General features: G+C 42.8%; 1 protein-coding gene across 1 annotated transcript in view; it reads right to left on the bottom strand.

Moving 5' to 3' along the window:
* Positions 1-12,989, bottom strand: part of Arhgef6 (Rac/Cdc42 guanine nucleotide exchange factor 6) — a 122,749-nt gene that overhangs the window by 75,309 nt on the left and 34,451 nt on the right. Inside the window, 2 exon segments of the mRNA XM_013350503.2 lie at positions 8,573-8,774; positions 11,159-11,289. Of these exon segments, the coding sequence (XP_013205957.2) occupies positions 8,573-8,774; positions 11,159-11,289 (333 nt within the window).

A 12,989-nucleotide genomic window follows, 5' to 3' on the forward strand; every position in this document is an offset into this window, starting at 1 on the left:
TATCCTATAGCAATACTGACGAATATCTTGCACATCACCATAGAATCTTCATCTGGTGATGGATGGAGATAGAGGCAGAGACCCACACTGGAGCACTGAACTGAGATCCCAAGGTCCCAATGAGGAGCGGAAGGAGGGAGAAGATGAGTAAGGAAGTCAGGACCACGAGGGGTGCACCCACCCACTGAGACAGTGGGGTGATCTATTGGGAGCTCACCAAGGCCAGCTGGACTATAACTGAAAAAGCATGGGATAAAACTGGACTCTCTGAGCATGGCGAACAATGAGGGATGATGAGAAGCCAAGGACAATGGCACTGGGTTTTGATCCTACTTCATGTTCTGGCTTTGTGGGATCCTAGCCAGTTTGGATGTTCACCTTCCTAGACATGGACGGAGGAGGGAGGATCTTGGACTTTCCACAGGGCAGGGAACCCTGACTGCTCTTTGGACTGGAGAGGGAGGGGGAGAGGAGGAAGGGGAGGGGAGAAGGGTGGGAGGAGGGGGAGAGAAATGGGAGGCTGGGAGGAGGTGGAAACTTTTTTTTTCCTTTTCTCAATTAAAAATAAATAAATAAATAAATAAATGGGGTAACAAGCCATGAACCACATGGCAAAGCATAGATTTGAAAATATGGGTAAATTTAAATGTAAGATCTAACTAGTAATAAGCCTGAACCATCGCCTAAGCATTTATAAGTAATATTAAGTCTCCGAGTGGTTATTTGGGAACTGGTGGATGGGAGAGAAACCTCAGGTTACACATACATCTTTTATTTATTTTCAGTTTATATGAAGGAGTGTTTTGCCTGCATATGTGTGCACAAACTATGTACAGGCCTGGTTTCTGCAAAGGCCAGTACAAGGTGTTGGAGCCCCTGGAACAAGAGTTTACAGACAGCTGTGAGCCTCCAAGTGGATGCTGGAAATTGAACCCAGGTCCTCAGAAATAGCAGTGAGTACTTTTAACCATGAGCCATCTCTCCACCCCAATTGTGGCTTCTGGATGTCACTGATGCTGAAGTTCTATCCTCTCGGTGAGACGTTCTTATCATCAAGATTAAAAGATTCACTACATCTTTAACCTCAAGGACGTGCTGAAAGCTCACTCTCTCTCCTCTGTGTCTCTCTGTGTGTATAAGAGAGAGACAGAGACAGGGAGACTCAACTACTCAATTTCTTGCCTTTCTATAATATCTTGTGGGTTGTTCTTTGTGCTACACTTCTCTCAAAGAGCAGGGGAAAACACTGCCTCTGTGCCTCTGAGCACAGTAATATCTGCCCCAGACCTACAGTGGAATCTAGAACTTAATATGCCACTCCCCGAAGACAAATTTACCATAGCACTAAGTGTTCTTGTGAATGACAGTCTCAAGAGATGGAAACTGCATAGCACTCCCCTGGCACAACCCTCTGCAGGGGTAGGGTTATATGTCCCTGGGCTTGCTTCGTCATTATATGACATTACAAAAATACTCTGAGTATTAGGTTGTATGTCTCACCTCCCAGGCTAGGTGTGTGAATTTGTCAGAATTACTGACTGTCCAAGTGACCATATGGCTATACCTTTGACCCAATTGGAGGAAAGATAGAGATTTCCCAAGTTCTTCAGTTCCACTCCTGATTCAAGTTCATGGAAAGATTAAAGAGATTGTTCAGTACTGGGGTTTAAAATGTGTCTATGGAATGCTCATTTCATCTTTGAATCAATCTATAAGTCATTTTCACCCTCTCTGAAGACTAGTCTTGCTTCCTAAGCTTACATATCAGCAAAAAATTCATGGAAAGAAATTTATAAAAAGGCAGCTATCCACAATCATTGAATACAATGAATTCAGCATGTCCTCTGGTGACATTCTAGGTAAATTTGGTAGAACTAGAAAGAGTTTGGGTAGAAAAGAATTCAAATCAACAAAACTTTATTGCTCATCTAACTTTCCTAACAAAATACTTAATACCTTCATTTACACCAGGCTAAACTTTGATATTGGTCCAAAGCTCACTCATTGTCAGTACTAATACCTCCCAACACCCAACACACACACATACGTATACACACCTTTCTTCTATCTTTTCTCTGAATGGAATCCAGCAATTTATCACTCCATCATCTGTCACTATAGCAAAAATATTTATAGCTAAGTGCCTGTAAAAGATAGGTTTCCTTATCTCATAATTCTGGAAGCTGAATGTCTGAGATTGGGTGGTCTTATTCACTTGGCATCTGGGGAGAGCCTCCTTAGCTAGATAACAATATGGAAGTAAAACAGAAAGAGAATTGACCACTTGAAGAAGAGGAGATTCCAAAGTAAGACAGAAGACCACTGAGATTCAGGAGCCAGGTTTACTCTCTTTATAAAAAAAAATCACTGTAACAGGAACTATTCAATGTGCCTAAAGAACTACTTTAATCTTTCTTCCAAGGGTGTCATTCCTAAAATTTTAACTTCACTTGCAACTGGATGTGGAGGCCGGAGGCGCAATAATTTAAGGTCATCTAACTTTATGTAGTGAAGTTGAGGAGAAAGAGGGGAGAGTAACAGGAAGGGATAGAGAGGAGAGGGGAAAGGAGAGGAGACAAAGAAGAGATGAAGAGAGGAGGAAGAAAGGGAGGAGAGAAAAGAAAGGAAAGAAGAAAGGGAAGGGGAAAGAAGAGAAGGGAAAAGAAGGAAAAGGAAGGAAAGGGAAGAGAAGGGAAGGGAAGAAAAGGGAAGGGAAGGGAAATAATAAAAAGAATATACAAACATGAGTAGTTTTCCCCTTTACTCCAAATGGTTGGGTTATATACCCCTCTTATCACTAGTATCCATTACTTCATGTAGTTAGCTAAATCACTAAACATACTATATTGCAATGATATCTTCTCCCACTAATCCGAAAGCCAATGAGATAAGAATCATTCTTATGCTTTTCTGTCCCACCAGTGTTCAGGACAAGAATTAATAAGCTAATCATGGGAAACAAATCTTTGTTGAGCAGTCAGATGGATGATGACACATTCCTTTAAGAAGTTCTCCATCAGGTTGAACCTCTCGATTTGGATTCTCCTTGTCTCTTCCCTTGTCCTCATGCTCACGCTCTTTAGTTCTGTTTGAGCAACCTCTGCATCCATGTACTTTTCTGTCTCTCACTCTCTCTCACTATCTCCATTGCCAGGTACAAGGCAGAATCCTGAGCCACCACTCCTCTGAAATCCAGCCATCTCCCAAAGCACATACGATCCTCTGCTTCAACTTCACATTGAAGAGTTTTCTTCTGGTGTAAAGAAGAATCCAACTGGGGCTTTGGAATATAGATAAGTTGGTAGAGTGCTTGCATAATATATATGAGGTTCTGGGTTCCATTCCCAGCATCACAAAAACAAGGTATGGCAACACCAGCCTGCAATCCCAGTACTTAAAAGATGCAGGCAGAAATATCAGAAGCTCTGGGTCATCGCATCCTACATAGTGGATTCAAGGCTAGCTAGGCCTATGTGTGACTAGGTTTAAAAGAAAAAGTATAATAAAATAGTTATTTTCAGGAAAATGGATAGAACTATAGATTATAAAGTTAAGCAAAATAAACCAAACTTAGAAAGACAAATATTACAGGTTTTGTCATACACAGAATTGTTGTGGGATTATCTTTTTGTATACTGTAAAGTTGTGTCTCTGCCTAAGGTATCTTCTGATTGGTTTAATAAAGAGTGGAATGGCCAATAGCTAAGCAGGGGAGAATGGATGCGACTTCCAGGAAGAGAGAAGAAGAGATGCCAGCGAGACATGGAGGAAGTCAGACACACAAAACAGAAGAGAGGTTTAAAATAAGTCACGTGGTAGCATGTAGAGTAATAGAAGCAGGTTATAAGAGCTAACTGAGAACAAGCCTAAACTAAAGGCAAAGCTTTCATAATTAATAACAAGTTGTATGTGTCATTGTTTAGGGGGCTAGTGGGCCAAGAAAGTCCAACTACACAGAATACAGATTATATATGTGGGGCGTGAGAGTGGAAAGATAGCTGTAAGGGGAGGGAAGAGTTACTAAGGCTTAAGAGAATATGGTGGTTTGAATAAGAATGTCTGCCCATAGGCTCAAAATTGAATACTTGGTCAACAGGGAGTGAAAATCTTTGACAAGGTTAGAAGGACTAGAAAGTGTGTCCTTGTTGGAATAGGCATGACTTTGTTGAAGGAAGTGCACCACTTGGGGTAGGCTTTGAGGTTTCCAAAGTCCATGCCAGGCCCAGTCTCCCTTTCTCTCTGCCTGCAGATCAGGGTGTAGCTCTCAGAGCCTGCCAGTATACCACCATGCTTCCCCACCAAGATGACGATGGACTAAACCTCTGAAACAGTAAACAAGCCCCCAATTAAATACTTTTTAAAAGAAGAGTTGCCTTGGTCATGGTTTCTCTTCACAGCAATAGAACAGTGACTAAGACAGGACAGATGAGAACAAGGGTGTTGTGGGGGAGAAAGAAAATATTGCATACTTTTTTACATATAGAATCTACATATATGTATATGTATATATGTAATGACTCCTTTCCTCCCACAAGGCCACACCTCCTATTAGTGCCACTCCCTTCGGGGCTCATTTTCTTTCTTTCATTTGTATATTGCCTTTATAAATTAATGTTTAAATATGTCAGTGAAAAAATCAAAAGCAACTTGACATTGCCATTCCCATCTTCATAGAGCTCTAGCTCAAGGGCCTGGCATTTTCCATGTATTTCATGACCAAGGAAAATCATCCTGCCTGCTACTCTCTGCCTCCCTATAAGCGTTCTCTAATTCACTCTCTCTAACCTCCCACCAGGCAGAACCATCGTCAAATCTTCAGAACCCAGTTCCAGGACTTGCCCTCAACTTAGCATATTGCTAATCAAATTGTTTCTTTGTTGCCCCAGTAGCCTCTTGTTTAGACCTTTGTCTGCATTGTCTGTTGTGCCACATGCTGCTACTGTAAGCTAAGCACATAAAGCTAAGAAGGTCCTATGGGCAGAGTCTTTGGGCAATATTGTTTAGGGACACCCCAAGTGGATAACAGGTACTCAGTGAACAAGATGAATGCAATTTTATCACCTAACTCACAATATTCTTTCATTTTACAATATGATCTTTTTCTGAGACTGGGTTTTTTTGTTTATATTCATTGTACATTATGTGTATATACATATTAGGCTATATATACACATAATGGAAGTCATGTACTTTGACCATATTTAACCCATAAACGTTTTTATTTTGTTTAAGTCTTGATTTTTTGAGACAGGATCTCACTTTGTAGTCCAGGCTGGCCTGGAGCTCATGGGCAAGCATCCTGTCTCACTCCCCAAATTATAGGCATGAGCCATCACACCCAGACATCTTACCAATATTTAACAAGCATAAATAAAGCAGAGGAGGATCTCTGGTTTTGTAGTATTTATATTTTAAAGGTAAAATGTGGGCAATAAATGAGTAAAGAAATAATATAGGATATTAGGGGAAGAAAAGAAGCGAGCAAAGAGAGAAGCAGGACAGAGAAACGGGTGGATGCAACAGGGAAAGAATTCACCTCTGTCCTGGGTGACTCAGGAAGACACTGCTACTACGTGTTCAAGAGAGCAGACCTGGAGGTCACAAGGCAAGCAGCAGTGCAGAAATCTGAGAACATTGCCAATGGCTGGACAGGCAGGAAGGCCAACAGCCCAGTGTGCATAAAGTGGAATGAGATCACCTAGGGACAAAGTTGGGACAGCACTACTGTGGTGACCTAGGCTTTGATACTTCTGGGAAGGGCCATGATTTGGGTTACATTGTTAATGAACTGCCCTGATTACCGAGTTGAGGCTAGATTACAGTAGTGACGAGAACAGCAGAGGGGATGTCGAGAAAGCGGTGACAAGGAACCTCATGAGAGATGCTGTTCCACATACATCAGATCCGGGAACTTCCTGGCCTCACAAACTCCTTGGACTCTGAAACCACACCTACTCTCCACAGCAGGCTGTTTCTTGGGATCCCCTAACTGCTCAAGTCAGACTACAGTTTGCTAATCTGAGTCTTAAACCAGAGAACCCCAAGAAAAACCCAAAGGGAAGGGAGAGCAAGGCCTAGGCTTGTCCATAAAAGATTAGGCACATTGCTATAAGACGTCAAAGTGAGAGTCACGCTGTGCACTTCTCTACCCTTTAAGCAGTGCTTGGAATTTCTAGGCAAGGCAATCAAAGTCGTTTCTTTTAGTTTTGCAGATGAGGACACCACGCCAGGGAACGTCGGTGTAAATCTGGAAAATGGTTTAGGGGTCCTGACAACCGGATTATGTCAAAGGAAGGCTACGGCAGGGAGTGAAGGTCAGCTGTAAAAATAATCAAAACCAAGGAAATTCCAGGCAGAGCCTGTGAAAATACTTCCAGAGCTTAAAAAGGTCTCAATTCCCAGCAAATAAAAATGCTGAGGACTGAGACTCTAGATCAGAGGTAAATAAAGCTCTTGCCCAGCATGTATTAGGAGCTGGGGTCCATGCCCAGCATGTATTAGGAGCTGGGGTCCATGCCCAGCATGTATTAGGAGCTGGGGTCCATACCCAGCATAACAAAAACTGATGAAAAGTCCATACAAACAAATATTTGTAAGTCCTCTAGGAAACAAGTTCCGTTCAATGAGATGCTCCCCTCCCCCATCCCAGAACACAGAAAGCTGAACAACTGAATTTCATCTTAAGAACTTCTAAGGAAAGCCCTCTAAGTGATGATTATCTGGGGCCAGCTGTGCAGGGAGAAGGAGGAACTTTCATTATCTGTACTATACTTCTGCAATATTTTGTTTTATTTAGAGTGAGTCTATATTTTTACTAATTAAATGTGTCAACGTAAAAATGCGTTGTGTCCGTGTGAGAATGATGTGTGCGTGGGGGAGGGCACTCTGGCCATGGCACACATACCGAGCTCAAAGGACTGCTTTGTGGGGCTGGTTCTCTCCTTCACTTTTCCATAGGTTCTAGAGATCAGACTCGGGCGACCAGTGCTTGGCTGTGCAGCAGACACCTTCACCCAGTGAGCATCTCACTGGCCCCCCATTGTCATTTCTTAAATTAAAATGTATTTATTTATTCATTCATTCATTTATTCTAGGGGGCATGACCTGTGGTGCATATATGGGGGTCAGAGAAAAACTTTTGGGAGTTGGGCTCTCTCCTATCTCGTGCCGTGGGGATCTAACTCATGTCAGGCTTGGCAGGAAGCACCCCTACTCTCTGAACCACCCACCGGCCCCATCAATTATGAAGCCTTAACGGAAAAACAAAGAAGAGACCATACGAGGAGCATCAAACTATTGAAAAGAGCCCTTAGGTAAATATCTTTGAAAAGTGAAAAGATGGAATAACAGCACTTTCATCTGCACTAACACATTCTTTACCAGACTGACTGTGAAAGGGTCCTACTGAATTCTGTTGCTGTTTGGCTTTATTTGAGACAAGGTATGATGTAGCCCACATTGGCCTAGAACTTCTTTTACAGGTAAAATGACCTTAAACTCTTTTTTTTTGTTTCTTCTTTTTTTTGTATTCAGAGGAATTTTATTATATTTATTTTTAATTTATTTATTTATTAAAGATTTCTGTCTCTTCCCCGCCACCGCCTCCCGTATCCCTCCCCCTCCCCCAACCAACTCCCCCTCTCTCATCAGCCTGGTTCCCTGCCCTGTGGGGAGTCCAAGGACCTCCCACCTCCTTCCAGGTCTAGTAAGGTGAGCATCCAAACTGCCTAGGCTCCCACAAAGCCAGTACGTGCAGTAGGATCAAAACCCAGTGCCATTGTTCTTGAGTTCTCAGCAGTCCTCATTGTCCGCTATGTTCAGTGAGTCCGGTTTTATCCCAGGCTTTTTCAGACCCAGTCCAGCTTAAACTCTTAATCCACCCACCACCATTTCCCCAGAGCTAGGAATCCAGATGTATACCATAATACTCTGCTCATTTCTGCTTAGTATTTCAAGGAGAATCTGCCTTCTTATTTAAGAAGGACAAATAAGTTACCCAAAAAAACGCCTCTAAGAAAGACTTCTAAAGAGCAATTAAAGTCAATCGTGTGTTCATTATTCAGAAAAGGGGAAAGCAATTCCTGGTGTACAATAAGCTAAGGACAATCTTGTTCCTAATGCGGTCAGCCAGGCAGCTTTCTGCCTGAGCCCGTTATCTCTCTCACACATCTCTGAGGCAGTAAGCCTTTGGTCTGCTTAAAGGCTGTAGAGCTAAAAAGGGAAGTGAGCTCTCAACTTCTCTTGTTATTGTATTCTGCCATGGTGATTCTCGGAGGAGCAGGAAGGACTCTGCCCTGTGCACTCGGCTAGAATGGGTAAACAGAAAGGCACGTACTTATAGTACAACAGTGGTCTGAACGGTGGATTCCTTTGCTTATTTGGTTTTTACATAGTCTAAATACAACTTTGTTTCGACACATGTAACTATTCCCGGTTCTGTCCTAGTCTTATTTTGGACACACACAAGTATCAACTGTTTCTGTTAAGTAATTTAAACTAAAACATTTTCAGTAAGAACACCAAGAAGGAACAAGTGTTGCACATAAGAAGACTTGGCAAAAGCTTTACTCACCACTGGGTTTAATTTCTCGGACATAATTACTAGGGAACCATCCTGTTCTCCCATTTAATGTGCCTTCCCACCAGCCTCCTTCTTCAACTCGAGTGACATAAATGATGTCGCCTTTACACACTGACAGTTCATCTTCATTAGTCTGCTTGAAGTTGAATCTTGCCTTTACTATCAACTGGTGACTTCCATTTTCCGTCATTTCCTAGAGAAACAAAAGCCACACCAGATGAAGTGCCCGTCTAATTGAGGCTTGCACAGAAATTATGTAGATGTCAGCAAAGTGGAGTGACCAAGGCCATAACCCCAGGGCTCTAGGGAAATGCCTCAGCAGTTAAGAATGCTGGCTGCTCTTACAGAGGAACTGGGTTCAGGTCCTAGCACCCACATGGCAGCACACAACCATCTGTAACTACTCGAGTTCTAGGGAAATCATTGCGCTTTTCTGGTCTTCTTGGGCACTTTTGTAAGTGGCACACAGACATACATACAGGCAAAACACCTATACCCTTAAAGCATATCTTTTTCCATTTAAAAAGAGTAAAACCGCAGACCTATCTCACTTATTTATTTTATTTGTTTATTTATTTTGTTCTTTTTTTTTTTTCCAGGACAATCTCTCACATTAGCTCAGGCTGGCCTGGAACTCGCTAAGTAGCCTGGGCAGGACTCACAGCAATCCTCCTGCCTCTCAGTCTCCTAAGTGCTGGGATTGCGGCTATATGATATCGTGCCTAGCTTAGCCTCTGTTTTGAATTTAGGAGTGTCTAAGTAGGTCTCGGGAGAGATTAATAGCCCCTATGCAAGCGTCTGGAAGGTCTTGGGGAATGATGGCCCACGTTTCACCCCAGGAGCCCCTGGTGGAAGGGGAAAATGAACTAACTTCCAAATGTTCTTTCCTGATCTCCACATGCACCTGCACTATATACATGAACATACACACACAACAACAGCAGCAGTAATAATAACAATAGAAAATTTTAAAATCAAACTTGCGTTAGTCAGAGTGGACATTTTCGAGGGACTCACAGCTTTCAGTTCCCTTTTCTTTCATCGGTTTTCTAAATGTGGCTGCTTAACTGTAGCAGCTACTAGAGCGAACTTAATATACCGTTCCATCCTGCTTCTCTCCAGCATAAAATCTGGTCCCAACGTTAGCCGCTAAACTACCCTTATAAAAACCACTCCCCTCTCTCGCTTACTCACAAATCTCAACTAGGCTGGCCTTAAATCAAAAGTAAAGATCAGATGTCGCAGTTAGGCTCGGTAGGGGAAGGCACACATCTGTGATCCTAGCACTTAGGATTTGAAGGGAGGAAGCTCAGGAGTTCAAGGTTATCCTCAGCTACACGTCGAGTTCAAGGTGAGCCTGAGCTACGTGAGACTGCCTCAAAACGCCCACAATTACATAAATAAGAAGTTCTGGGTTTAACTTCCGAGAGTTACAGATCCTTATGAGAATCTGATAAGCTCAACAAAGTTTTCCTTGCTCATACTAGTTTATGCACACAAGCTTTTATATGCAACGTAAGAGGGGCCAAAGACTACGGTGCCATAGCTTTCATCGGCTTCTCCAAAGGATCTGTTGGCACAGCTGGGCTATAACTTAAGGGACAGAGTGCTTATTTAGAAGCCCTGGTTCAATCCACAGCATTGTATAGGCCAAGTATGATTGCACACGCTGGTAATCCTAGCACTTGGGAGGTAGAGGCAAGAGAACCTGAAGTTCAAGGTCATTCTACCTCCAAGACATAGCAAGTTTTATGCCAGGCTGGGTGAATATGAGAGCCTGTGTCAAAAGGAGAAGGAGGAAGGTGTGATCTCCAAAAGGATAAGAACTACTTGTTCAGATGCTCTGGAAGTAACAGGTTGGGGTGGCCTACAGTGAGCCAGTCACTTGGGACAAGAATGAAAGAACAGACAATGGCATTCCTCCCAAATCAAAGCGTCTACGACCAAATGCAAAGGCAATTAGGAGGTCCAGTATAGAGAATTATCATGGGCTGATATTTAAAAGTGGATCTTCTTTTGAGACCCAGGTCTTGAGTGGACTATGTAGGCCAGGTTAACCTCAAACTAGCAGTGATGCTCCTGCCTCAGCTTCCAGAGTGCTGGGAATGCAGGTTTGTTCCACCAGGTCCAGTTACACTTGGGTCTTGCTCAATATGAATTCAAAGAAAAAAGATTGCAGTCAAGACCAGAACAATAACAAATACTTTTTGATTGCTAGTGGGTCCCAGGTAATAACACATTCTAATAAGGTCATGGGTCAGGGAAAGGAACAGCGAAGTGCCATCAAGAGCAGTCATAATGACAGACATTTGCATAACATTTCCAGTAAAGTGACTAGCTGAAGCTTCATAAACAACAGAGCTAAGCTTCAACCCTGAGTTCCAGACCCAGGAGCCCCTCCTACCTGCTTTAGCCTGGCATTCCAGTTTGAACTGGCTTTCACTCAGTACCTCGTCCGTCTAGTGACACACCAAACAAACAATATCTACCTCACTACATACGGAAATACATCTGGGATGCTGATCTGATGTGACAGATTTTAAAACAAAGGGTGCAGGGAGAGGGGACTTCACTTACCACTGCCTTTGCCTGACTTTGCTGCGCTGGAGTGGTGCTGGGAACTGTTGTCTGTGGGTTTGGTGGGGCACTGTTGGTAGCAGTAGCGCTAAGAGAAGACGACCGTCCACATGGTCTTTCTGATAGCTGATCTGTGAAAAAAGGAAAAGACATGGTAAAACAACCACTCACGGCAGCAAACCACCGACAACATGAGAAGCTCCTTCCCAGGACATTGTCAAAGCCATCTGAGCAGCTCTGGGACTTCTATCATTCTGAACAGGCTATGTCTTTCAGGCTCCCCCTCCCTTTTTTTTCTTCCTTTCACTGGCCAAGTTTTTTCTTCTTAACCTTACTGGCCACTGCTGTCCAGTATAATGAAAAACAGCGACAGAACCACATTTTCTCCTAACCCATTTCCCTACAACTCTTCCCTCCTGAACCAGTTGTCACAGTATGCCCTGTTATCCAAGGCAGACCTATATCGGGTGCCAAACAGCTGTTTGTGGCTCTTATTACTTTTGAAATATTTCAAATTTCTCTCTTTGTTTGCTGGCCCATAACATAGGGGTTCTTTGCTTACATGTAAAAATATGCATGGCCCACATAACATAGAGTCTCCCTGGTGTGTCGGGGTGGGGTGTAGAATCAGAATGAGGGAGAAGGGTGGATTTGAGACAGATGCGATCTTAATCCTAGAATCGCTTTGTAAAACCAAACACGGGAGCCTTCTCTTGCTTGATTCTTTGTGAAATTCGATCGGGCCAGAGCTGAGCTGGGGGTTTTCAGTATGCTGAGTGTGTATTAAAGGGAGAGGCTGGCTTCTTGACAAATTCAAATGAGGCTCCTTTTCCTCTCCACTTATTTTTAAAAGATATAAACTGCAAAAGTCTAAAGCCCAAACATTCCCTAGGCGACAGGCTCAGTATCCAAGTCATTTCCTTGAGGCTGTGGGTTTTAACTTTCACCTCCTTGTATTTTTATAAATATCTGTGGTAAGCGAAGAGACTGTAAAACTTGCAAGAAGAGTTTGGCAAAGGAACGTATAATTTGTGTGGCATAATGTTAGAATTGTACCACCCTCCCTTTCCAGAACTGGATACTTGTCATGTGTTAAATATAGCTACTTGAATTAGCTGTACTCTCTGCTATACGCCTCGCAATAGCTCAAAAACATTTTTTTTTCCCAAATAGCAAAAGAACAACTTCGGAGAAGTATTTTTCTACATCTTGCTATTATCTACAGCTCTTTGGGGGTAAAACTATAATTACTCGATGGCTTCCTAGTTGCGCCATCCTACTTGGCACTTGATTATATTGTCTGCTCGTGTTCTCTAATTGTTTCACGTGGATAAGTTGAGTCTCCATAAATAGATGGTAATTTTCTCAAGGGCAGGGCCATATCTTCTACTTCCTCTATGGCACCTGGCAGTGCTGGGCACACAGTCTTTTGGCTCTTCAACCATTCAGTGGCAGAATTCATGTTTGGCGTAAGGGCTCTGGACGGTTATGTGTGGGTTCGAATCTGGATTAGTCATTTGTTTTCTAGTTGGGTAACTGTGGGCTGGCATTCCTCATCTATAATGGGGACTTCACCATCACCATGGCCTCCAAAGGTGTTCCAGAGATTGAATGAGATCACTTGGAGCTGTTGAGGCAGCCCAGACCCATGGAAAGGGCTCAAAGCCTTTGAACTCTTGTTAAGACATGATGCCACAGAAAAGGGTTTCTAGTATAGTTATATCAGCTTCCTCTTTATTCTGCTTATACTTAATGACCTCCAATTCAGTGGATAAGAAATGTTTAAATAACTACTCTTTTCATTCATGGGGAATCTGAGGTTTCATTCAAT

Source organism: Microtus ochrogaster, chromosome X (assembly GCF_000317375.1).
Source record: "Microtus ochrogaster isolate Prairie Vole_2 chromosome X, MicOch1.0, whole genome shotgun sequence".
NCBI lineage: Eukaryota > Metazoa > Chordata > Mammalia > Rodentia > Cricetidae > Microtus > Microtus ochrogaster.